The sequence below is a fragment of the Ranitomeya imitator genome, chromosome 3 (genome assembly GCF_032444005.1).
Source record: "Ranitomeya imitator isolate aRanImi1 chromosome 3, aRanImi1.pri, whole genome shotgun sequence".
NCBI lineage: Eukaryota > Metazoa > Chordata > Amphibia > Anura > Dendrobatidae > Ranitomeya > Ranitomeya imitator.
In genome coordinates, this window is record NC_091284.1 from 274,977,876 (window position 1) to 275,003,122 (window position 25,247).

At 42.7% G+C, this 25,247-nt stretch overlaps 1 protein-coding gene across 1 annotated transcript in view; it reads right to left on the reverse strand.

The window, feature by feature from the left end:
- Positions 1-25,247, reverse strand: part of PKP1 (plakophilin 1) — a 184,789-nt gene that overhangs the window by 92,154 nt on the left and 67,388 nt on the right. The window contains exons 3-4 of the mRNA XM_069756477.1: positions 10,039-10,496; positions 2,250-2,397 (exon numbers count right to left, since the gene is read on the reverse strand). Of these exons, the coding sequence (XP_069612578.1) occupies positions 2,250-2,397; positions 10,039-10,496 (606 nt within the window). The remainder of the gene's footprint in view (positions 1-2,249; positions 2,398-10,038; positions 10,497-25,247) is intronic.

The following is a 25,247-nucleotide window of genomic DNA, read 5'->3' on the forward strand; positions in this document are numbered from 1 at the left end:
AACCCTAACCACACCCCTAACTCCAACACACCCCTAACCCTAATCCCAACCATAACCCTAACCACACCCCCAACCCTAATCCCAACCGTAAATGTAATCTAAACCCTAACCCTAACTTTAGCCCCAACCCTAACCCTAACCTTAGCCCCAACCCTAACTGTAGCCCAAACCCTAAATATAGCCCTTACCCTAACTGTAGCCCCAACCCTAACCCTAAGCCTAATGGGAAAAATGGAAATAAATATATATTTTTTATTTTATCATTTTTGCCTAACAAAGGGGGTGATGAAGGGGTGTTTGATTTACTATTTATAGCGGGGTATTTTAGGAAATATTTAATGATTGGCAGCTATCACTCACTAAAAGACGCTTTTTATTGCAAAAAATAGTTTTTGCGTCTCCACATTTTGAGAGCTATAATTTTTCCATATTTTGGTCCACAGAGTCATATTAGGTCTTGTTTTTTGCGAGACAACTTGACGTTTTTATTGGTATAATTTTTGGGGACGTGACATTTTTTGAATGCTTTTTATTCTGATTTTTGTGAGGCAGAATGACCAAAAACCAGCTATTCATAAATTTCTTTTCGGGGGAGGGCGTTTATACCGTTCCACGTTTGGTAAAATTGATAAAGCAGTTTTATTCTTTGGGTCAGTACGATTACAGTGATACCTCATTTTTTTATGTTTTGGCGCTTTTATACGATAAAAACTATTTTATATAAAAAATATTTATTTTTGCATTGCTTTATTCTGAGGACTATAACTTTTTAATGTTTTCGCTGATGACGCTTTATGGCAGCTCGTTTTTTGCGGGACAAGATGACGTTTTCAGCGGTACCATGTTTATCCGTCTTTTTAATCGTGTGTTATTCCACTTTTTGTTCAGCTGTATGATAATAAAGCATTGTTTTTTGCCTCGTTTTTTTATGATGTTCACTGAAGGGGTTAACTAGTGGGACAGTTTGAGGCTATGTGCATACGTTGTGGATTTTGCTGCGGATCTGCAGCGGATCTGCAGCTGCGGGTCGGCAGCACCTTTCCATGTGTTTACAGTACTATGTAAACCTATGTCAAACGCAATCCGCAGTGCCCATGCTGCAGAAAAAAAGCGCGGAAACGCTGCGGGTTACATTCCGCAGCATGTCAATTCTTTGCGCGGATTCCGCAGCGGTTTACACCTACTCCGTAATAGGAATCCGCAGGTGTAAAACCGCAGGTGGAATCCGCACAAAATCCGCATAAAAACCACGGAAAATTCACGGTAGATTCGCAGGTAAAACGCAGTGCCTTTTACCTGCGGATTTCTAACATCCGCTGTGGAAAAATCTGCAGAGCTCCTTTCTACGTGTGCACATGCCCTTATAGGTTGGGTCGTTACGGACGCGGCGATGCTAAATATGTGTACTTTTATTGTATTTTTTTATTTACATAAAGAAATGTATTTATTGAAACAATATTTTTTTTCCTTTATTTAGGTTTTTTTTTACACATGTAAATCTATATATATATATTTTTTTTACTTTTTCTTTGTCCCAGGGTGGAACAGGGTTGTATAGTGTCAGATCACTGATCTGATACTTTGCAAAGCACTGTGTCAGATCAGCGATCTGACAGGCAGTGCTGCAGGCTTGCCGGCGCCTGCTCTCAATAGGCGCTTGCAAGCCACCTCCCTGCAAGATCCGGAAGGAGCCCCACGGCCATCTTGGATACAGGGCCTGCAGGGAGAAGACGCTCAGAACAACGCAATCACATCGCGTTGTTCCGAGGGTCTCAGGGAAGCACGCAGGGAGCCCACTCCCTGTGCGATGCTTCCCTATGTCGCCAGAACGCTGCGATCATGTTTGATCGCAGTGTTCCAGGGGAATGTGCTGGGAGTGGTCCGTGACCGCTCCTGGCACATAGTACTGGATGTCAGCTGTAATAATCAGCTGACACCCGGCGGCGATCGACCGCGCTCCGCCCTTGAGCGCGGCTGATCGCCCATGACGTACTATCCCATCCCTGGGAATTAAGTCCCAGGTCACCTCGACGGGATAGTATGTCAGATGGCAGAAAGAGGTTAAATGAAATGGAGCATAGATCGTAAAAGCCAAAGGGGTGCGATACAGAATGTACTGTATATTGAAAAATTGTTATTCAATTTTCATAGTATAGAGAACTATTATTTTATTTTTTTGCCGAAACAATAATACTACATCTGTTTTCTCTACACCTGGCTATGTCAATTAGTGCGCATACCAGACATACCAGACTTTTTGCATTCTCATCTTGGTAGCAAGCATGCTGTATGTAATTTGCTCCCATCGCCTGATATTTAGCATTATTTCCGGCAAGAAATTCCATTGCTCTTTCTAAGGTCATAGAACCTCCATCAAACTCATCTTGGGAATCCATCCTGCAATAAGAGACATAAATAAGTAGAATCTGAAAGTGCTGTGACACATAATAGTTACATCTGGTTGGTTGGCACTTCTGTTTCCCATCTCAAACAATAATGGGATACAATCTTAAGTTGTTCTCGTGGTGCAGGAGATTCTTACAAAACCTGGAAACATATTAATAAATGTATCCAATTTCCAGTATGAAAAAATGAAAGGTTGCACTCAATAAATGGTGTTATTCTTTTATCAACTTAATTACATTAAAAAAGTGCCAGGCAACATGAAAATAATGATTAGCAGGAAGCGTCTCAGGCAAATACCATTTTAAGCCCCTCAGACGCAACCACAAGTCCTGAGATGGGTCCTACTAATTGTCTCTGCATATTGTCTGGCATGGTTTTTAATGGATTGAAGTTAATAAATGAAGAATAACACCACTGATGAGTGCGGTCTTTGTTTTTTCCTTACGGGTGATTAGATGCACTTGTTTTTATTCAATAGGGCACGACCATTATTGGATATTGTGTACATGTGTTACTATGAGGCCTGCAGTGATTTGAGGGAGAGTGCTGAACGCTTGTGACACTGATGGTAAGGGCTCATGAAGCAGTAGACTGTAGTTTCAGTACGAGTGTGATTTGTCAAATATCACCAATGAAATAACACAGGGAAAAGCATTGAACATGCTTATTGACATGTAATACTTCATACAAAATCCTTTGTTAGTGATGACAGCTTCAAGATACCTCCTGTATGGAGAAACTAGTTGCATGCATTGCTCAAGTGTGATTTGGCCTATTCTTTAACACAAACACTCTTCAAATCCTGAAGATCCTATGGGTTCCTTCTATGAACTCTGTTGGATTTAGGTCAGGTGATTGGCTGGGCCATAGTAGCAGCTTTATTTTCTTTATCTGAAATCAAATGAAATGTTTAATTGGCTGTGTATTTGGAATCATTGTCTTGCTGCAATGTCCACTCTCTTTTTATCTTCATCATACTGGTAGATGGCAGTGGATTTTTATGAAGAATTTCTCGGTACATTTGACCATTAATTCTTCCTTCAATTATATGAAGTTTGCCAGTGCTGTATGCTGAAAACAGCCCCACACCATGATGTTCACACCTCCAACCTTCACTCTTGGTATGTTGTTTTTGGGGTAATATGCAGTGCTTTTTGGTTTCCAAACATGGTGTGTATTATGGCATCCAAATAGGTTAATTTTGGTCTCATCTGACCAGACTATATTCTCCCAGTATTTCACAGGCTTGTGTAAATGTTGATGAACAAATTGTCAATGCACTTGAATATGCTTTTTGTTCAGGAATAGAGTCTTGCGTGGTGAGTGTGCCTACAGGCCATGGAGATTGAGTACATTACTTATTGTTTTATTCGAAACAATTGTACCTGCTGATTGCAGGTCTTTCTGTCTTTCTCCAAAGGTGGCCCTTGCCTATTGGACAACTCTACTGATAATTCTTTATACTCCTCTGTCTGAAATATTGCGGGAACATCTGATCATAGTCACTTTATGGTGAAATTATGGCCTTTCCACTTCCGGATTATGGTCCCAAACAGTGCTCACTGGAACCTTGAGTAGTTTAAAGGGAACCTGTCAGCAGGATAGTGCACAGTAACTTACAGACACTGTCTGGTCGGCGCCGTTATACTGATTAAAATGATACCTTGGTTGATGAAATCCATCTTGTGGTTGTTGTTTAATCTTTATTTTCAGTTTTGAGTTAATGATATGCTCATGCTTCGGGTCGGCCAATGGGGGGGCTTCATATGGTGCTCTGATTAAGTATTCATAATGAAGACTCACTGATCTAGTTAACATAATGAATATTATACAGGTCCTTCTCAAAAAATTAGCATATAGTGTTAAATTTCATTATTTACCATAATGTAATGATTACAATTAAACTTTCATATATTATAGATTCATTATCCACCAACTGAAATTTGTCAGGTCTTTTATTGTTTTAATACTGATGATTTTGGCATACAACTCCTGATAACCCAAAAAACCTGTCTCAATAAATTAGCATATTTCACCCATCCAATCAAATAAAAGTGTTTTTTAATAACAAACAAAAAAAAACAACAAATAATAATGTTCAGTTATGCACTCAATACTTGGTCGGGAATCCTTTGGCAGAAATGACTGCTTCAACGCGGCGTGGCATGGAGGCAATCAGCCTGTGACACTGCTGAGATGTTATGGAGGCCCAGGATGCTTCAATAGCGGCCTTAAGCTCATCCAGAGTGTTGGGTCTTGCGTCTCTCAACTTTCTCTTCACAATATCCCACAGATTCTCTATGGGGTTCAGGTCAGGAGAGTTGGCAGGCCAATTGAGCACAGTAATACCATGGTCAGTAAACCATTTACCAGTGGTTTTGGCACTGTGAGCAGGTGCCAGGTCGTGCTGAAAAATGAAATCTTCATCTCCATAAAGCATTTCAGCCGATGGAAGCATGAAGTGCTCCAAAATCTCCTGATAGCTAGCTGCATTGACCCTGCCCTTGATGAAACACAGTGGACCAACACCAGCACTGACATGGCACCCCACACCATCACTGACTGTGGGTACTTGACACTGGACTTCAGGCATTTTGGCATTTCCTTCTCCCCAGTCTTCCTCCAGACTCTGGCACCTTGATTTCCGAATGACATGCAAAATTTGCTTTCATCAGAAAAAAGTACTTGGGACCACTTAGCAACAGTCCAGTGCTGCTTCTCTGTAGCCCAGGTCAGGCGCCTCTGCCACTGTTTATGGTTCAAAAGTGGCTTTACCTGGGGAATGCGGCACCTGTAGCCCATTTCCTGCACACGCCTGTGCACGGTGGCTCTGGATGTTTCCACACCAGACTCAGTCCACTGCTTCCTCAGGTTCCCCAAGGTCTGGAATCGGTCCTTCTCCACAATCTTCCTCAGGGTCCGGTCTCCTCTTCTCGTTGTACAGCGTTTTCTGCCACATTGTTTCCTTCCAACAGACTTACCATTGAGGTGCCTTGATACAGCACTCTGGGAACAGCCTATTTGTTGAGAAATTTCTTTCTGGGTCTTACCCTCTTGCTTGAGGGTGTCAATGATGGCCTTCTTGACATCTGTCAGGTCGCTAGTCTTACCCATGATGGGGGTTTTGAGTAATGAACCAGGCAGGGAGTTTATAAAAGCCTCAGGTATCTTTTGCATGTGTTTAGAGTTAATTAGTTGATTCAGAAGATTAGGGTAATAGGTCGTTTAGAGAACCTTTTCTTGATATGCTAATCTATTTAGACAGGTTTTTTGGGTTATCAGGAGTTGTATGCCAAAATCATCAGTATTAAAACAATAAAAGACCTGACAAATTTCAGTTGGTGGATAATGAATCTATAATATATGAAAGTTTAATTGTAATCATTACATTATGGTAAATAATGAAATTTAACACTATATGCTAATTTTTTGAGAAGGACCTGTATATACATACTGGGAAAAAAAACCGTCTGCAGGCGCCAGCCATGGCATCTGCGTTGCAGCATAATCACATGCGTACTGTGTTTATAATTAATATGGTTGAGGTTATCCTGATATTAAAAAAAAATTTTTTTTAAAATTATATATTTTTAAATCTGTGTATATAGAGGTGATCTGAAAGCTGCTACTGTGCAGGCTCCGGCAGCGCCATCTTGCTAGAGAAAAAAATAAATTCCTCCTGCAGAATGGCACCACCGGCGCCCTGCTATCGGTGATCGTTATTGAGCAGGCACTGGCAACGCCATCTTGCTAGAGAAGGAAAAACAAAAATCTGAATAGCTAATCAGAGAACCATTTTAACTCAAAACTAAAAATAAAGATTAAACAACAACCACAAGATGGATTTAATCAACCAAGGTATCATTTTAATCAGTATAACCGACTTGACAGACTCTATAGTTTACTGTGCACAATCCTCCTGAAAGGTTCCCTTTAAAAATTCTTCTGTAAACAATGCCATCAGTATGTTTTGAAACAATAAGGTTGCAGAGGTCTTGAGACAGCTCACTGGTTTTACCCATCATGAAAACTTTCTTGTGTGGTACCTTGCTAATGAGACACCCTTTACTAGGCCAGCAGTTGAACCAGCTGATATTATTTTTCACTAAGTAGCAGAATTGCTTTGTACTTACTCATATATTTCAGATGGTGTCATATCTCTCCATGGCTTTTTGCACCTCTCCTTCTTCATGTGTTTAATACTTTTCTTTTTCCCTGTGTCATTTCTCATTTTTACACATACAGTGGGGCAAAAAAGTATTTAGTCATTCAGCAATAGTGCAAGTTCCACCACTTAAAAAGATGAGAGGCGTCTGTAATTTACATCATAGGTAGACCTCAACTATGGGAGACAAACTGAGAAAAAAAAATCCAGAAAATCACATTGTCTGTTTTTTTAACATTTTATTTGCATATTATGGTGGAAAATAAGTATTTGGTCAGAAACAAAATTTCATCTCAATACTTTGTAATATATCCTTTGTTGGCAATGACAGAGGTCAAACGTTTTCTGTAAGTCTTCACAAGGTTGCCACACGCTGTTGTTGGTATGTTGGCCCATTCCTCCATGCAGATCTCCTCTAGAGCAGTGATGTTTTTGGCTTTTCGCTTGGCAACACGGACTTTCAACTCCCTCCAAAGGTTTTCTATAGGGTTGAGATCTGGAGACCGGCTAGGCCACTCCAGGACCTTGAAATGCTTCTTACGAAGCTACTCCTTCGTTGCCCTGGCGGTGTGCTTTGGATCATTGTCATGTTGAAAGACCCAGCCACGTTTCATCTTCAATGCCCTTGCTGATGGAAGGAGGTTTGCACTCAAAATCTCACGATACATGGCCCCATTCATTCTTTCATGTACCCGGATCAGTCGTCCTGGCCCCTTTGCAGAGAAACAGCCCCAAAGCATGATGTTTCCACCACCATGCTTTACAGTAGGTATGGTGTTTGATGGATGCAACTCAGTATTCTTTTTCCTCCAAACACGACAAGTTGTGTTTCTACCAAACAGTTCCAGTTTGGTTTCATCAGACCATAGGACATTCTCCCAAAATTCCTCTGGATCATCCAAATGCTCTCTAGCAAACTTCAGACGGGCCCGGACATGTACTGGCTTAAGCAGTGGGACACGTCTGGCACTGCAGGATCTGAGTCCATGGTGGCGTAGTGTGTTACTTATGGTAGGCCTTGTTACATTGGTCCCAGCTCTCTGCAGTTCATTCACTAGGTCCCCCCGCATGGTTCTGGGATTTTTGCTCACCGTTCTTGTGATCATTCTGACCCCACGGGGTGGGATTTTGCGTGGAGCCCCAGATCGAGGGAGATTATCAGTGGTCTTGTATGTCTTCCATTTTCTAATTATTGCTCCCACTGTTGATTTCTTCACTCCAAGCTGGTTGGCTATTGCAGATTCAGTCTTCCCAGCCTGGTGCAGGGCTACAATTTTGTTTCTGGTGTCCTTTGACAGCTCTTTGGTCTTCACCATAGTGGAGATTGGAGTCAGACTGTTTGAGGGTGTGCACAGGTGTCTTTTTATACTGATAACAAGTTTAAACAGGTGCCATTACTACAGGTAATGAGTGGAGGAAAGAGGAGACTCTTAAAGAAGAAGTTACAGGTCTGTGAGAGCCAGAAATCTTGATTGTTTGTTTCTGACCAAATACTTATTTTCCACCATAATATGCAAAAAAAATGATAAAAAAACAGACTGTGATTTTCTGGATTTTTTTTCTCAGTTTGTCTCCCATAGTTGAGGTCTACCTATGATGTAAATTACAGACGCCTCTCGTCTTTTTAAGTGGTGGAACTTGCACTATTGCTGACTGACTAAATACTTTTTTGCCCCACTGTAAGTTAATCAATTAATATATTTATGGACATCTCTGATCAATTATATATACTGTATATACAGTTAGGGCCAGAAATATTTGGACAGTGACACAAGTTTTGTTATTTTAGCTGTTTACAAAAACATGTTCAGAAATACAATTATATATATAATATGGGCTGAAAGTGCACACTCCCAGCTGCAATATGATAGTTTCCACATCCAAATCGGAGAAAGGGTTTAGGAATCATAGCTCTGTAATGCATAGCGTCCTCTTTTTCAAGGGACCAAAAGTAATTGGACAATGGACTCTAAGGGCTGCAATTAACTCTGAAGGCGTCTCCCTCGTTAACCTGTAATCAATGAAGTAGTTAAAAGGTCAGGGGTGGATTCCAGGTTTGTGGTTTTGCATTTGGAATCTGTTGCTGTGAGCAGACAACATGCGGTCAAAGGAACTCTCAATTGAGGTGAAGCAGAACATCCTGAGGCTGAAAAAAAATTAAAAATCCATCAGAGGGATAGCAGACATGCTTGGAGTAGCAAAATCAACAGTTGGGTACATTCTGAGAAAAAAGGAATTGACTGGTGAGCTTGGGAACTCAAAAAGGCCTGGGCGTCCACGGATGACAACAGTGGTGGATGATCGCCGCATACTTAATTTGGTGAAGAAGAACCCGTTCACAACATCAACTGAAGTCCAGAACACTCTCGGTGAAGTAGGTGTATCTGTCTCTAAGTCAACAGTAAAGAGAAAACTCCATGACAGTAAATACAAAGGGTTCACATCTAGATGCAAACCATTCATCAATAACAAAAATAGACAGGCCAGAGTTAAATTTGCAGAAAAACACCTCAAGAAGCCAGCTCAGTTCTGGAAAAGTATTCTATGGACCGATGAGACAAAGATCAACCTGTACCAGAATGATGTGAAGAAAAAAGTTTGGAGAAGAAAGGGAACGGCACATGATCCAAGGCACACCACATCCTCTGTAAAACATGGTGGAGGCAACGTGATGGCATGGGCATGCATGGCTTTCAATGGAACTGGGTCACTTGTGTTTATTGATGACATAAGAGCAGACAAGAGTAGCCGGATGAATTCTGAAGTGTACCGGGATATACTTTCAGCCCAGATTCAGCCAAATGCTGCAAAGTTGATTGGACGGCGCTTCATAGTACAGATGGACAATGACCCCAAGCATACAGCCAAAGCTACCCAGGAGTTCATGAGTGCCAAAAAGTGGAACATTCTGCAATGGCCAAGTCAATCTCCAGATCTAAACCCAATTGAGCATGCATTTCACTTGCTCAAATCCAGACTTAAGACGGAAAGACCCACAAACAAGCAAGACCTGTAAAGGCCTGGCAAAGCATTAAGAAGGAGGAAACCCAGCGTTTGGTGATGTCCATGGGTTCTAGACTTAAGGCAGTGATTGCCTCCAAAGGATTTGCAACAAAATATTGAAAATAAAAATATTTTGTTTGGGTTATGTTTATTTGTCCAATTACTTTTGACCTCCTAAAATGTGGAGAGTTTGTAAAGAAATGTGTACAATTCCTACATTTTCTATCAGATATTTTTGTTCAACCCTTCAAATTAAACGTTACAATCTGCACTTGAATTCTGTTGTAGAGGTTTCATTTCAAATCCAATGTGGTGGCATGCAGAGCCCAACTCGCGAAAATTGTGTCACTGTCCAAATATTTCTGGCCCTAACTGTATATGAAATATAATGTATATATAATGTCAAATAGTTTAACTGTAGATCAGCATAAATTTATTAAATTAGCTATTTTTTGCTTACTAACCTGGATGGTGCTTGCGTGCCTACATAATTTTCTTGCTTCTGACTGTAACACCCATCATTTCTCTGCATTGTGCTGTGAACCTGCTGATAGGTTTGCCGCTGTGTAGCTGAGATGGAAGATGGCGTACGTGCTGCTGGAACACTCGTTTGCTTCCATGGCTGTGAACTTTGATGACTGTAAAAACTTGAGTTCTGGACACCCCCCCTTCCAGAATATTGCTGCTGAGAATAATGGTTCTGTGCATAATAGGGGTTTTGGCGTTTCAGTGTGGCTTTGTGATTTTGAATTGTAAGGTCATTTTCACTTTGACTTGTCTTCAAGGTTTGTATTGGGCCATAATCGTTTCCTGGACCAATCGGACTTCCCAAAGATATATACTGTTGTTTTCCCCAGTTGTCAAATTGGCTTTGTGAGCTAAACCTCTTGTTCTCCCTCTTCATAGTTCCATTGTAATGAGGCTGCACAAAAGTAGGGGAGAAAAAAAGAAGCAAAGATAAAAGTTTATTTTCTCTTCTTTTAGATGTCAAATTAAAGAAAATTCAGTTTTGTTTTGTTTTTAATTTGGAAGTTTGCAAAATATGCCTTACCATAGGACATGATAAGGAGAAAATGGGTACACTCTGGTCTAGAATATGAGGTGCAGGCGGAACGGACTGCGAAAGCCCAGAACGTAGTAGTAGAAATGCACCGCACACTCTTTTTGTTAGTTTGCAAGCGTGTTTTTACAATTTATTCCAAAGATAGTCTCAAAAAGATATAAAAACTGTTTGGCAAACAGCCGTACACTCAGCAGGGCGCGGAAGCGCAGCTTTACAGCTTCTATTGCCACGCCACCAGCAGTTTCGGGTACCTAAACACCAAGGGTCCCTCTTTACATTCTATACCCTCTACTCTTGCACCAACAACCAAGTAACCCCATGACTAAGACCCAGGAGGGTTTTTGAATCAGACTATATCACTTCACTGCTTGTGGTTTTTATATCTTTTTGAGACTATCTTTGGAATAAATTGTGAAAACATTCTTGCAAACTAACAAAGAGAGTGTGCAGTGAATTTCTACTATTACCATAGGACATGACAGTGTCAACTGATGATAAAACACATATAACAAACTAAATATTGTAAAATTTGATATCAAACTAATAACAAAAAACCATAAGCTTAAGTACTACGCTACATTTAATTATGAACAAGTATGTGCAAATCAATTTGAGTCCTAAGTCTCCGGTCACCAGTTTCAACTCTATTTAAAGCCGCTCAATATGCGTTATCACAGTGCCTTACCTCCAGCACGCATGTGCTTTCCCCCAAGCAGTGCTAACATCCCGCCTACACCGTGCTGCTTTGGATTACATTGTGAGACCAGCATGAACAGTTATTACTACTTATGACTTTTGCCTCAATATGATCAGTGTCCACCATTTACAGCTCCAAGGAGCCAATTGTTTTTTTATTATTAGAAATATACAGTGGGCATGGAAAGTATTCAGACCGCTTTAAATTTTTCACTCTTTGTTTCATTGCAGCCATTTGGTAAATTCAAAAAAGTTCATTTTTGTCACATTAATGTACACTCTGCACCCCATCTTGTCTGAAAAAAACAGAAATGTAGAAATTTTAGCATATTTATTAATAAAAGAAAAACTGAAATATCACATGGGCATAAGTATTCAGACCCTTTGCTCAGACACTCATATTTAAGTCACATGATGTCCATTTCTTTGTGATCCTCCTTGAGATGGTTCTACTCCTTCTTTGGAGTCCAGCTGTGTTTAATTAAACTGATAGAACTTGATTTGGAAATGCACACACCTGTCTATATAAGACCTCACAGCTCACAGTGCATGTCAGACCAAATGAGAATCATGATGTCAAAGGAACTGGCCAAGGAGCTCAGAGACAGAATTGTGGCAAGGCACAGATCTGGCCAAGGTTACAACAGAATTTCTGCAGTACTCAAGGTTCCTAAGAGCACAGTGGCCTCCATAATCCTTAAATGGAAGAAGTTTGGAACCACCAGAAGTCTTCCTATACTTGGCTGTCCAGCCAAACTGAGCAATCGTGGGAGAAGAGCCTTGGTGAGAGAGGTAAAGAAGAACCCCAAAATCACTGCAGCCTTCCACCAGTCGGGCCTTTATGGCAGAGTGGCCCAACAGAAGCCTCTCCTCATTGCAAGACATATGAAAGCCCGCATAGAGTTTGCTAAAAAACAAATGAAGGATTCCCAGACTATGATAAATAAGATTCTCTCGTCTGATGAGACGAAGATAGATCTAATTTGGTGATAATTCTAAGTGGTTATGTATGGAGAAAACCAGGCATTGCTCATCACCTACCTAATACAATCCCAACAGCGAAACATGGTGGTGGCAGCATCATGCTATGGGGGTGTTTTACAGCTGGAGGGACTGGACGAATGGTTTCTATTGAAGGAAATATGAACGCGGCCAAGTACAGAGATATCCTAGATGAAAACCTTTTCCAGAGTGCTCTAGACCTCAGACTTGGCCGAAGGTTCACCTTCCAACAAGACAATGACCCTAAGCACACAGCTAAAATAGCAAAGGAGTGGCTTCATAACAATTCTGGGACCATTCTTGACTGGCACAGCCAGAGCCCTGACCTAAATCCAATTGAGCATCTCTGGAGACCTGAAGATTGGCTGTCCACCAACGTTCACCATACAACCTCATGGAATTGGAGAGGATCTGCAAGGAAGAATGGCAGAGGATCCCCAAATCCAGGTATGAAAAACTTGTTGCATCATTTCCAAAACGATTCATGACTGTATTATCTCAAAAGGGTGCTTCTACTCAATACAAAGTATTTAGTCAGCCACCAATTGTGCAAGTTCTCCTTAAAAATATGCAAGAAGCCTGTAATTGACATCATAGGCCAGGTGCGCATTATAAGAGGGTCAATCTGGGCAGTAGCCCAGGGCCCAGTCATGTGGGGGGGCCCTGGGCTACCGCACAGATTGCCCGCTGGCCGCCGCCATCAGGGCATTACTGCACGTGCCCAGAGGAGGGCTGGGCCGGGTTGCAGGAATGCATATGCCCCCCAGGCCGGTGTGTAGGCAGCTGCTGAGGGCCGCTGGAGGACCTGCACTGCAGTGTGTAATGAGCAGGAAGAGGAGGGCGGGACACGCAGCCTGCACCTGTGGCACACTGTGGGCAATGCTGGACAATTGGACATACTGGGGCATATTGCTGGACAGGAGACACTGGGGGCAATGCTGGACATACTGGGGCAGATTGCTGGACACACTGGGGGCAATGCTGGAGGACACACGGGGCAGACGATTGCTGGACACACTGGGGCAATGCTGGAGACACTGGGGCAATGCTGGAGACACTGGGGCAATGCTGGACACACTGAACCAGATTGCTGGACACACTGTGGGCAATGCTGGACAATTGGACATACTGGGGCATATTGCTGGACAGGACACACTGGGGGCAATGCTGGACATACTGGGGCAGATTGCTGGACACACTGGTGGTAATATGCTGGACACACTGGAGCAAAGCTGGACATACTGGGGCAGATTGCTGGACACACTGGTGGTAATATGCTGGACACACTGGGGCAGATTGCTGGACAAACTGTCTGGGGGCAATGCTGGAGACACTGGGGCAATACTGGAGACACTGGGGCAATGTTGGAGACACTGGGGCAGATTGCTGGACAAACTGGGCAATGCTGGACAATTGGACATACTGGGGCAGATTGTTGAACACACTGTCTGAGGGCAATGCTGGAGACACTGGGGCAATGCTGGAGACACTGGGGCAATGCTGGACACTGGGGCAGATTGCTGGACACACTGTGGGCAATGCTCGACAATTGGACATACTGGGGCAGATTGCTGGACACACTGTCTGGGGGCAATGCTGGACACAGTGGGGCAGATTGCTGGACACTGGGGCAATATGGTGGACATACTGAGGCAGATTGCTAGACACACTGGGGGTAATATGCTGGACACACTGGGGCAGATTGCTGGACACACTGGGGGCAGGACTGGAGGCATGGGCAGAATGTAGATACGGGGCATGATTGGAGACACGGGGCAGAATGAAAGACATGGGGCAGGATTGGATCATGGGGCAGGATGGATACGATGGAGACAGATGGGGCAGGATGGGGAGATCATATGGGGTAGAATGGATACTCATAAGGGCAGGATGCGAGAACATATGGCTGGAGCCAGGAATGAGATAAACGGGGCCAGGATGGGGAATATTATTACCATAGTGGCTAATTAAGGGATATTATTACTGCAGTGATGTATTTATTTTATTTTTTGAGTATACTGTTTTAAATGGGGGAGCCGTCCTGTTACTGTGCAGAGTGACACTATATCGCCTTTTTTTCTTCATGTGGTGTAATGTAGAAGTTGTGAAAAATTAAGTAATGTGTTCTGCAAGCAGAGATTGAGATAACTGTTATTTCCTGCAGAAACGAGTCCTGGCTGGAAGAAATGATGGTGGTCTGTGCTGGATGAAAGATGAAAGATTTCACCTAGAGATGTCACTGGTGAGTCAGTGTTACCTATACACTGTATACTATATACAGAGGTCCTGTGTACAGTGTCACCAGTGATCACTGTATTACCTATACATTATATACAGAGCTCCTGTGTATAATGTCACCAGTGATATCTGTATTACCTCTACACAGACACTGCATACTAAGTACAGATCTCCTGTGAATACTGGCACTTATGGTGATAGTATTGTGGGTTTTTTTTTTATTACTGATCAGTATTGTAGTATTCAGTCACTATGTGGTGGTAATATGTGGTCTGGAAATGGTGTTGTGGTATTTATCCCTTGTATGTGCTATTTGGTCACCAAGAGGTGGTAATATGTGGTCTTGACATGGTGCGGTGGTATTTGTTCCTTGTATATGATATTATTCTATCACTGTGGTTGTAATTTGTGGTCTGGTCATGGTTCGCTGGTATTTGTTCCTTGTATGTGATATTGGTCAAAATAAACCTAAATTGTATTGCATATTTTAAGAAATATTTAATAGGTTACAGTAGAGTAGGGCCCAGCCATTTTTCTGGAATAATCTGGTTCAGGTATAACATGACCCCCGTCACATGACCCCCATCACATGACCCCCGTCACATGACTGGGGGGCCCACAGTGTCTGAACAGCCCGGGGCCCTGGATACCCTTTTATCCACCCGTCATAGGCAGACCACAACTATGAGAGTCAAAATGAGAAAACAAATCCAGAAAATCACCTTGTCTGATTTGGCAAGTTTTATTTTGCAAATTATGGTGGAAAATAAGTATTTTGGTCACCTAAAAATATGCAATATTTCTGGCTCTCACAGACCTGTAACTTCATTAAGAGGCTCCTCTGTCCTCCACTCATTACCTATAGTAATGGCACCGGTTTGAACTTGCTATCAGTATAAAAGACACCTGTCCACAACTTCAAACAGTGACACTCCAAACTCCGCTATGATGAAGACCAAAGAGCTGTCGATGGACACTAGAAACAAAATTGTATCCCTGCACCAGGCTGGGAAGACTGAATCTGCAATAGGCAAGCAGCTTGGTGTGATGACATCAACTGTGGGAGCAATAATAAGAAAATGGAAGACATACAAGACCACTGATAATCTCCCTCGATTTGGGGCTCCACGCAAGATCTCACCCCATGGGGTCAAAATGATTACAAGAACGATGAGCAAAAATCCCAGAACCACATGCATAGAGCAGGCTACCATCAGTAACACACTACGCTACCAGGTACTCAGATCCTGCAGTGCCAGATGTGTCCCCCTGCTTAAGCCAGTACATGTCCAGGCCCGTCTGAAGTTTGCTAGAGAGCATTTGGATTATCCAGAAGAGTATTGGGAGAATGTCATATGGCCTGATGAAACCAAAGTAGAACTGTTTGGTAGAAACAAAACTCGTCGTGTTTGGAGGAGACAGAATGCTGAGTTGCATCCAAAGTACACCATACCTACTGTGAAGCATAGATGTGGCAACATCATGCTTTGGTGCTGTTTCTCTGCAAAGGGACCAGGATGACTGATCCGTGTACATGAAAGAATAAATGGGGCCATGTATCATGAGATTTTGAGTACAAACCTCCTTCCATCAGCAAGGGCATTGAAGATGAAACATGGATGGGTCTTTCAAGATGATAATGATCCCAAACACACCGCCAGGGCAACGATTGAGTGGCTTCGTAAGAAGCATATGAAGGTCCGGAAGTGGCGTAGCCAGTCTCCAAATCTCCACCCCATAGAATACCTTTGGAGAGAGTTGAATGTCCGTGTTGCCCAGTGACAGGGCCAAAACATCACTGTTCTAGAGGAAATCTGCATGGAGGAATGGGCCAACATACTACTGAGGAAAAAAAAGAAGAGTCGTTCCAGCTCCATATTCATAAAATCCAGGCTTGAAACTTTATTGTGCCAATATAAAAGCAGTGGGTACATGCTCTGCGGCCGCACACCGGGACACAGACAGCGACACGTTTCGATCACTACGGATCTTTATCAAAGCTTTGATAAAGATCCGTAGTGATCGAAACGTGTCGCTGTCTGTGTCCCGGTGTGCGGCCGCAGAGCATGTACCCACTGCTTTTATATTGGCACAATAAAGTTTCAAGCCTGGATTTTATGAATATGGAGCTGGAACGACTCTTCTTTTTTTTCCTCATCTGATGACCACGCTGATCTACGTGGAGTTCCGTGCACCTGCGGTGGCTACTTGGTGAGCTGGCTGTGTCTACTTTAGCTGTTGCCAACATACTACTAACAGTGTGTGCCAACCTTGAGAAGACTTTCAGAAAATGTTTGACCTCTGTCATTGGCAACAAAGGATATATAACAAAATATTGAGATGAACATTTGTTAATGACTAAATATTTAATTTTCCACCATAATTTGCAAAATAAATCTTGCCAAATCAGACAAGGTGATTTTCTGGATTTGTTTTTTGCATTTGACTCTCATAGTTGTGGTCTACCTATGATGATTGTCAATTACAGGCCTCTCTCATCTTTTTAAGTGGGAGAACTTGCACAGTTGGTGGCTGACTAAATACTTTTTTTCCCACTGTATGACCATGTGATATTTCAGTTTTTCTTTTTTAATAAATTTTCAAAATATACTACATTTCTGGTTTTTTTTTTCAGTCAAGATGGGTTGCAGAGTGTACATTAATAAGAAAAAAATGAACTTTTTTGAATTTACCAAATGGCTGGAAAGAAACTAAAAGTTAAAAATTTAAAGGGGTCTGAATACTTTCCGTACACACTGTATCTCTTTTTACCTGCAATAATGATTAATATATTTTTCTCAGATTCAGTGGTAATTCATTAGTCTAAGGTTCCAATTGGTGCTTATTTGTACAAATCTGTGATATAGATCTATATCCTCCACATTATCTTTTTGCTGTTCTTGTAAACAGGGTTATTTAATATCATGTACTGTTTAATATTGTGTACAAATCAATATTACCATGTAAATTTATAGCATTAGAGTGAGTTTGCATTAGAAACATTTTTCTCTGTTTGCTCCCTTATCCCTCCCTGATGTGATTCGTTGAACTGTCTGATTGGTTAGGGGTCTTTAAAGTACCCCAGTGGGATTCTAATACAAAGGCAAAGGGAGGCATCCTGTGGGTCTCGAGAGGCATACAGAAGAAGTCACAGGGCTAAAATCACACATAAGTATTTTCTTTACTTTTTACAGCTTACATTTATTATGGTCTGGGATCGGCAGATACTCCAGTGTATAATAAGGAACATTACATTTGCAGAGAAGTTATTTTATTCTCTGCACATCCCAGAGCATTAGAAGAGTAAGCAGTAAAATTTGCGGAAATTTGCAATTTCGAATTTTGTCTGATCCATTCATCTCTGGTCATTGTGTATATTTTGTTCCTGAAGAAGGTGAATTTCCCAAAATGTGTTAACGTCCTGAGATCTAACTGATTATATGATTTGTTTTAATGGAGGTGGATCAACCATGCTTAGTGGTTGTGTTGCAGCCAATGGCACAGGGGACATTTTTTAAGACTAGAGGCAAGAATGGTTTCAATGAAATTTCAACAAATTCTTGATGCAGTCATAACACCATTTGTAAAAAAAAAGCTGAAGTTGAAAAGAGGATGGATAATACAAATGGATAATGATCCTAAACACACGTCAAAATCCACAGTAGACTTCCTCAAAAAGTGCAAGCTGAATGTTTACAATAGCCCTACAGTCCCCTGATCTGAACATCATTGAAAATCTGTGACTAGACCTCAAAAAAGCAATGCCTGCAAGATGACCAAGGAATCTCACAGAAATGTAAGAATTTTCTAAGGAAGAATGGATGAAAATCCCTCAAGCAAAAACTGAAAGACTCTTGACTGACTATAAAAAGTGTTTACAAGCTGTCATAGTTTCAAAAGTGTGTGCTACCATGAAGGGTGCCTATAATTTTGCATTTGAAAATTTCACTAAGGAGACATATAAAAAGTCAGCACTATCCCAAATGTGCTAGCACTACAGCAACAAGCAGCCTATACAGTTTATATATGACATGATTGACAGGAGGTTTTATCAGCTACCGAGCCAGCCTGAGGCAGATGAATAGATGGATCACTTATATCTGGACTGTGTCCTTTCTTTAGCAGATACTCTGAACTTTTGGTCTAGCAGACTGGACCAGTGGCCTAAGTGTAGATCCAACCTTTATGCAATCTAGTAAAAAACAGGAAGAAGTGTAAGAATTGGACAGGAAGAAACCATAAGAGACAGAAGATATTCTCAAAGCATAATGAACGTAAAATGCTAGAAAGACCAGAATGGAATTAACCCACTTACATGTTGTCTAAAGCCTAAATATAACTTCTTTCAAAGTTTTTGGCTGGTCTCCTGCCAACCTCTTCTAATAATATTGATAATAATCTAATATTCCAGTTAAGGATAATAATTTATAGACAGCATAAGTTACTAAAGTTAAAACTATTGGAGAAATTAATTAGATAGCAAAACATCACTTGATGTTAGTTTTATGATCAGCATTTTTGGACCACCTGCTTTTGATATGCTTCAGGACATAGTTGAAAAAGACTGAGTTGCACTAAAGAAGTCAAAACAGAAAATAAAGGAATATAACTCTGAAAGAAAAACTATCTTTGATGGAACTGAAAAGTAATCATCCACTGTACTCATGGGAAAAGGTAGGAGCAATTGTGTAATGCGTGTAGTTGAACCACTGTGCCGTGGACTGAGGAAAGCCTGGAGGGGGGTGACTAGTTGAACACTTGACTCTTCACTAAAGCCCCCAAAGGTGTGGGTAGACTTGGCTCCAGATGCACGCCAGGTGCTACTCCTGGACAGACCTCAGACACATGGCAGTGGACCCCTAAAGGGGTAGGGAGCTGTAACGGTCAGGAATGGGTGGACACAGCAAGAGCAAGTAGGCTCGGCTGATATACAGAAAGGCACAGCAGGTGCTGGCAGGCATGACTGGTATATAGGAAGCCATAGCAGGTAAAGGCATTGCAGATGCAGACAGGCATGGTTGGTATATAGTGAGGTATGGTAGATGCTGGCAGGTATGGAGCATAAACAGGAAGGCATGGCAGATTTTGGCATGCACGGCAGGTGCTGGCAGATACTGGCAGGTACTGACAGGGACAGATAGGTACAGGCAGTAACACTTAGTTACAGGCAGCTACAGGCAGGTACACACGAACATGGGACCTGACAACTTGCCTGTAAACAACTGACAGAACACATTGCTCAGGCACCTCCCAACAGGTGGAGGTGTCTTAAATAATAGGTGCCTCCCAGCCATTGGCTGGAGACACTTTAGGACAGTGTGCACTGTCTTTTTAAGTACCTGGAGATCTGTGAGATGTGTGCTGACCCACAAAGATTGCAGCTGCAGGAGGCAGTGTGGGCCAGGGGCCAGGGCAGTTATTGAATCAGCATCCCTGCTGAGGGAGTGGAGGATGGGAATAGCGCAGGGCCACCGACGCTACAAATTGCAGTCTTGAATGCAGAACTTGCGGGATATAAGAGATGATAAAAATATCAAGAACTGAAGAAATATCCTACACCTTGATAACAGAAAGAACAGCAGGATCTAACATAAGATGGGTGTAAACAATCAGGAGGTAAATTGGTGGATTTTGGGTATGTGTTACTGAGGTTTTTTGCCTTCCTGATGTAAGATCTGGAAATGTTATGACCAGTAATGATATGTAATTGAGTGGTTTATTTAACTGAAGTTTGGGTTCAGGTTTTAGGAGTGACTAAAGAGGTGGGTAGGTTGCTCCCATTAACACTCCACATATTATCTTCCTGACCAGAAGCTTCAAGTGGGATTTAGCATTATTGATTAAAAGCAAGCTACCAGACATCAGAGTGCTCTGTGTCTGCTGGTCTGAGTCAAAATTCAACTTGGGAGTAAAAGGTCTGAAGAAATCACTGAAAATTGAAGGATTATTTTTTAACTGAACTTGCAAAGTTTAGTGACAAATATCGATTTAAATACAACCAAGTATGACATCAAATACAATTATTTTTGCTTTTGCTGCTTTAAAAGAACCAAAGACTACATCTTGCTGCTCTCCTCAGCAAGGCATATATGGTCGAAATTGATGTACAACAAAGGTTACTCTAACTCTGTCTACATCATTATAGTCAATTACCCCGTCAGCACTCCTGAATCCCATTCAGTTTGGACGTGAGAAAAAGGAAATTATCTAGATAAGGGAACTGAAGGTAAACAAATCAAATTTGCAGACGATGCATGATGAGAGGGATATCTAATGCTAGGGAAGACAGAGAAAAGATTCAGAAGGATCTAAATAAGCTTGAACAATGGGACGAGAATAATAGAATAGTATTTAACAGGAAGAAAAGGAAGATTCCACAACTGGGCAAGAAAAACAAAAATTACACCTACAGAATAGGAGGAATAGAACTAAGCAACAAGCACATGTGAAAAAGATTTGAGAACACTAATAGATCACAGACTGCACATGAGTCAACAGTATGATGCAGCAGAAAAAAAGGCAAATACAGTTCTTGGATGTATTAAGAGAAGTATAGAATCTAGATGGAGCCACTGAATGTAGGGGCACATGTTATGTGAACCCTACCTAAGAAAGAATAACGCTAGTGTGGAAAACATTAATTTGTTTGCTAGTGACAATGTCTGACATCAAGAATGTAAATTTTCTGTTTTGCTGCAGAAGTATGGCAGTTTTCCTTTACTGTTTCTTTTGGATGTGAATAACATCCTGGACATTTGAACTTTTACTGCCAGAGTGTGCCCGTTTTGCGTGGCTATCTGATGGGTTCCATTCACATATGGTGGAGGATGTGGACATCCCTAGTCACTGGATTACTGGAATAGAGAGGGGCCAGAAGGCCACTGGGTCTGATTTCACGTACTCGTTTACTGATCAGAAGCACTTCTTCATATTAAACCGAGCAGGTTTCTGTTAGCAGTGCAAGAGTTAAACTGTTGAACTTGCAGTCTCTAACTTCCTGCTTGGAGGATCTACGCTGTTCAGTATTGGCCACTACCCTCTCCTATAAACACTCGCTTCTGACAATCTGGATTGCCAGTGTTAAGTTTTTTACTGCCTGATGAGGAGTGAGGAAGTCGGTTATTGGTAGAGGCATTTTGAAGTGTTTATCTTTGACTGTTGCTAGATGTTTCGGCTGTGTGCAATCCCTCGTCCTCTCCTATTTAGTTTACCTACTTTTTCTACCCAGTGTTCCCCTCTGTTGTCTGTGAGTGTATATTTGTATGATTGGTATGTTTCCTTTATACCTGTTCATCCTTCCTTGTTTGTCAGGTTTGCATATATACAAACACTATTCCACCCTACTTCCCTGGGTGTGGGAGGGGGATAGCTATAGGGCTGATTCAGGAGTTCAGTAAGGCACATGGCCTCAGCATTTAAAGCATCAGAAGTAATCTGGGGAGCAGGGATAGTTAGGGCACCCCTAGCATTAGGGACAGTGTAGGAGCCCCTGGCCACGGGTAATCTGACAGCACAAACGTGACATCCCTATTGCTAGTAAAGTTGTTTTAAGTTCCATAAACTAGTCTTTGTCCTGGGTAACAGTGGCAGTAGGACTACATAAGAGATTGCTGTAATGGAGGAACCTATTAAACAGATTGTGCAGGCCAATCTGTAACAGCAAAATGAATTTCCTCTTATTAGAACAAATGACTGCACTTATCGAAGCCTTATTATTGTAGTGTGCTTATAGCTGGTCAAAGCTCCTGTGTTAATGCGTGGAAACCAGTCCAGAGTGCAGAAAATGACCAATGATGAAATATCGGGGCCTATTTATATTTGAGCAAACTGCAGATAGAGGAAAACGTCCTTTAGTCCAGTGGGTTGAAGTACTCACTCCGTTCTTGAATAGTAGACCATGGAAAAACTAATTATAACCCCTCCATGCAAGATTCTAAGGACTGCAGCAAGTCAAAGGCTGAAATACTTTCCTAGTAAAGAGTCTTGCAGTCCAGGCACAGCGCCTGCAACAAAGGACTTTCCGTTAATATAAACTACCAAGGTCCCAGATGTGTGACCTGTTTTATTTAAGAAAAAGTGACTGGAAGCAGATACATCTACCCCAGATTAGATGGTGAAAAGAGTTGTGATAGAATGTTGTGTCCGTGCTCTTTCTTGGCATGTACAGTGTTGGGTTGTCCATGGAGAACAACAGAATGCAAACAGGCAGGACAACTTTGTGGAAAGATATACCACACCTTAAAGCCTCTTTTCTGGGGTTCTCAAAGTGAAGTCGCCCAGTAGAACCTTAATGGTCTCATATGATCTCAGTAGAAGCTTAGATAAACATAAGAAAGAGGAGGAACTAATTCTGGCTGACAAGAAAATGCATTCCAAAGCCCTGTCCCATACAGTGATGTGTTGGATTTGTCGTAACACTGGTCACATACCGTCACATTGCTCTACGACAGCAGAACCTATAGAGTGTGCTGTGGCCCAACAGTCCTCTTTGTTTGCACACCGTGTCTGAACTTCAGTACTGTGCCAAGCTAAGATGCCTCAGGAGTGGCAGATGACTGTCTATGGCAGCAGTGTGACTGCACTCCTAGACCCTTCCTAGAGATGGTCTCTCCCAGATGATGGTGCTTCCCCGGAAATGTTGTAACATAAAAGGGACATGATCTCTAGTTTGCCATGTTGCAGTAAAGTTATTGAGTATGATATTATTAATGAGGTTTTCAAAATAGATGTCTATCCTACCCCGAGATGGATGAAATGTTTTCAATGGTTGGGACCAGCTAGATGCAATTCTTGATCTCACAAAAGAGAAGTGTACCAGTGATAAAAATTACAGACTTTTCCATTCTTTGTAGGTGGGAAAACTGGCAAAAAGTGGAGAAAGGATAATTATGTAGCTAATGTGATAAACCAATTATTTTTTTATTCCAGAGGGTGAGGAAAATAGCATACGCTTGAAATTATCATTGGCGGTATAATGTATCAAATAGAAATTACAATATAGGGTAGATGTGATCTGATATCATACATCATCTATCCAAAGTATCATAAGAGGTTAAAAACTATGTAGGGAAATCTTTCCCTTTGTAGCAAAGTAACACACACTACAATGGAATGTAGCTGCCAAGCTTATTTCTCCTGCTCGGAGCTATCAATCACAAACAATCCACGTGTTGATATGTTGCCAATAGCGCTTTCCATAATTTTATAACAAATTCTTTTTTGCAGTGTTTTTGGAGCAAATACTCAACAGGACCTTCACATTTTAAAAGCGTTTTGATGGGTTTTATCTTTATTATTACCACTTATTTATATAGCACCATTGATTCCATGGTGCTGTACACGAGAAGGGGAACAATCTAACAATGACAGACTGGGAAAGAGGACCCTGCCCTTGTGTTATCTATTATTTTATAAGCATCTGTGAGCGTGACGGTGCTTTCACATTTGTGGATATACTACAACTAGCTATTGAACCCGTTCTACGCCCGGGTGGCGAGCATTTATATTAGTATATGGTCTCCATCCTGTCATGTGCTGCACCATCCTGCGTCCCCATCCTGACATGTGCTGCTCCCATCCTACGTCCCCATCCTGTCATGTGCTGCTCCATCCTGCGCCCCCGTCCTGTCATGTGCTGTTCCCATCCTGCACCCCCATTCTGTCATGTGCTGCTCCCATCCTGCGCCCCCATTCTGTCATGGGCTGTTCCCATCCTGCACCCCCATCCTGTCATGTGCTGCTCCCATCCTGCGCCCCCATTCTGTCATGGGCTGCTCCCATTCTGCACCCCCATCCTGTCATGTGCTGCTCCATCCTGCGTCCCCATCCTGTCATATGCTCCCATCCTGTGTCCCCATCCTGTCATGTGCTTCCATCCTGCGTCCCCATCCTGTCATGTGCTCCCATCCTGCACCCCCATCCTGTCATGTGCTCCCATCGTGCACCCTCATCCTGTCATGTGCTCCCATCCTGCACCCCCATCCTGTCCTGTGCTCCCATCCTGCACCCCCATCCTGTCATGTGTGCGCCCCCATTCTGTCATATGCTGCTCCCATCGTGCACCCCCATTCTGTCATGTGCTGCTCCCATGGTGCGCAACCATTCTGTCATGTGCTGTTGCCATCCTGTGCCCCCATTCTGTTGTAATGTGCTGCACCCATTCTGCCTGTTCCTGTTTCCATTCTGCCATATGTTGCTCCCATCTTTCTCTCTCCGGCTCTACTGCCCGAGTGTGGGTGGCTGTGCTGGGGGCAGCTGTGCGTGGCTGTGCTGGGGGCAGCTGTGCTGGGGGCGCTGTGTGTGGCTGTGCTGGGTGCGGCTGTGCGTGGCTGTGCATGGGGGCTGCTGCGCGTGGCTATGCTGGGGGGGCTGTGTGTGGCTGTGCTGGGGGCGGCTGTGCTTGGCTGTGCTGGGTGCGGCTGTGCGTGGCTGTGCTGGGGGCGGCTGTGCGTGGCTGTGCTGGGGGCGGCTGTGCGTGGCTGTGCTGGGGGCGGCTGTGCGTGGCTGTGCTGGGGGCGGCTGTGCGTGGCTGTGCTGGGGGCGGCTGTGCTGGGGGCGGCTGTGCGTGGCTGTGCATGGGGCGGCTGTGCATGGCTGTGCATGGGGGCTGCTGTGCGTGGCTATGCTGGAGGCGGCTGTGTGTGGCTGTGCTGGGGGCGGCTGTGCTTGGCTGTG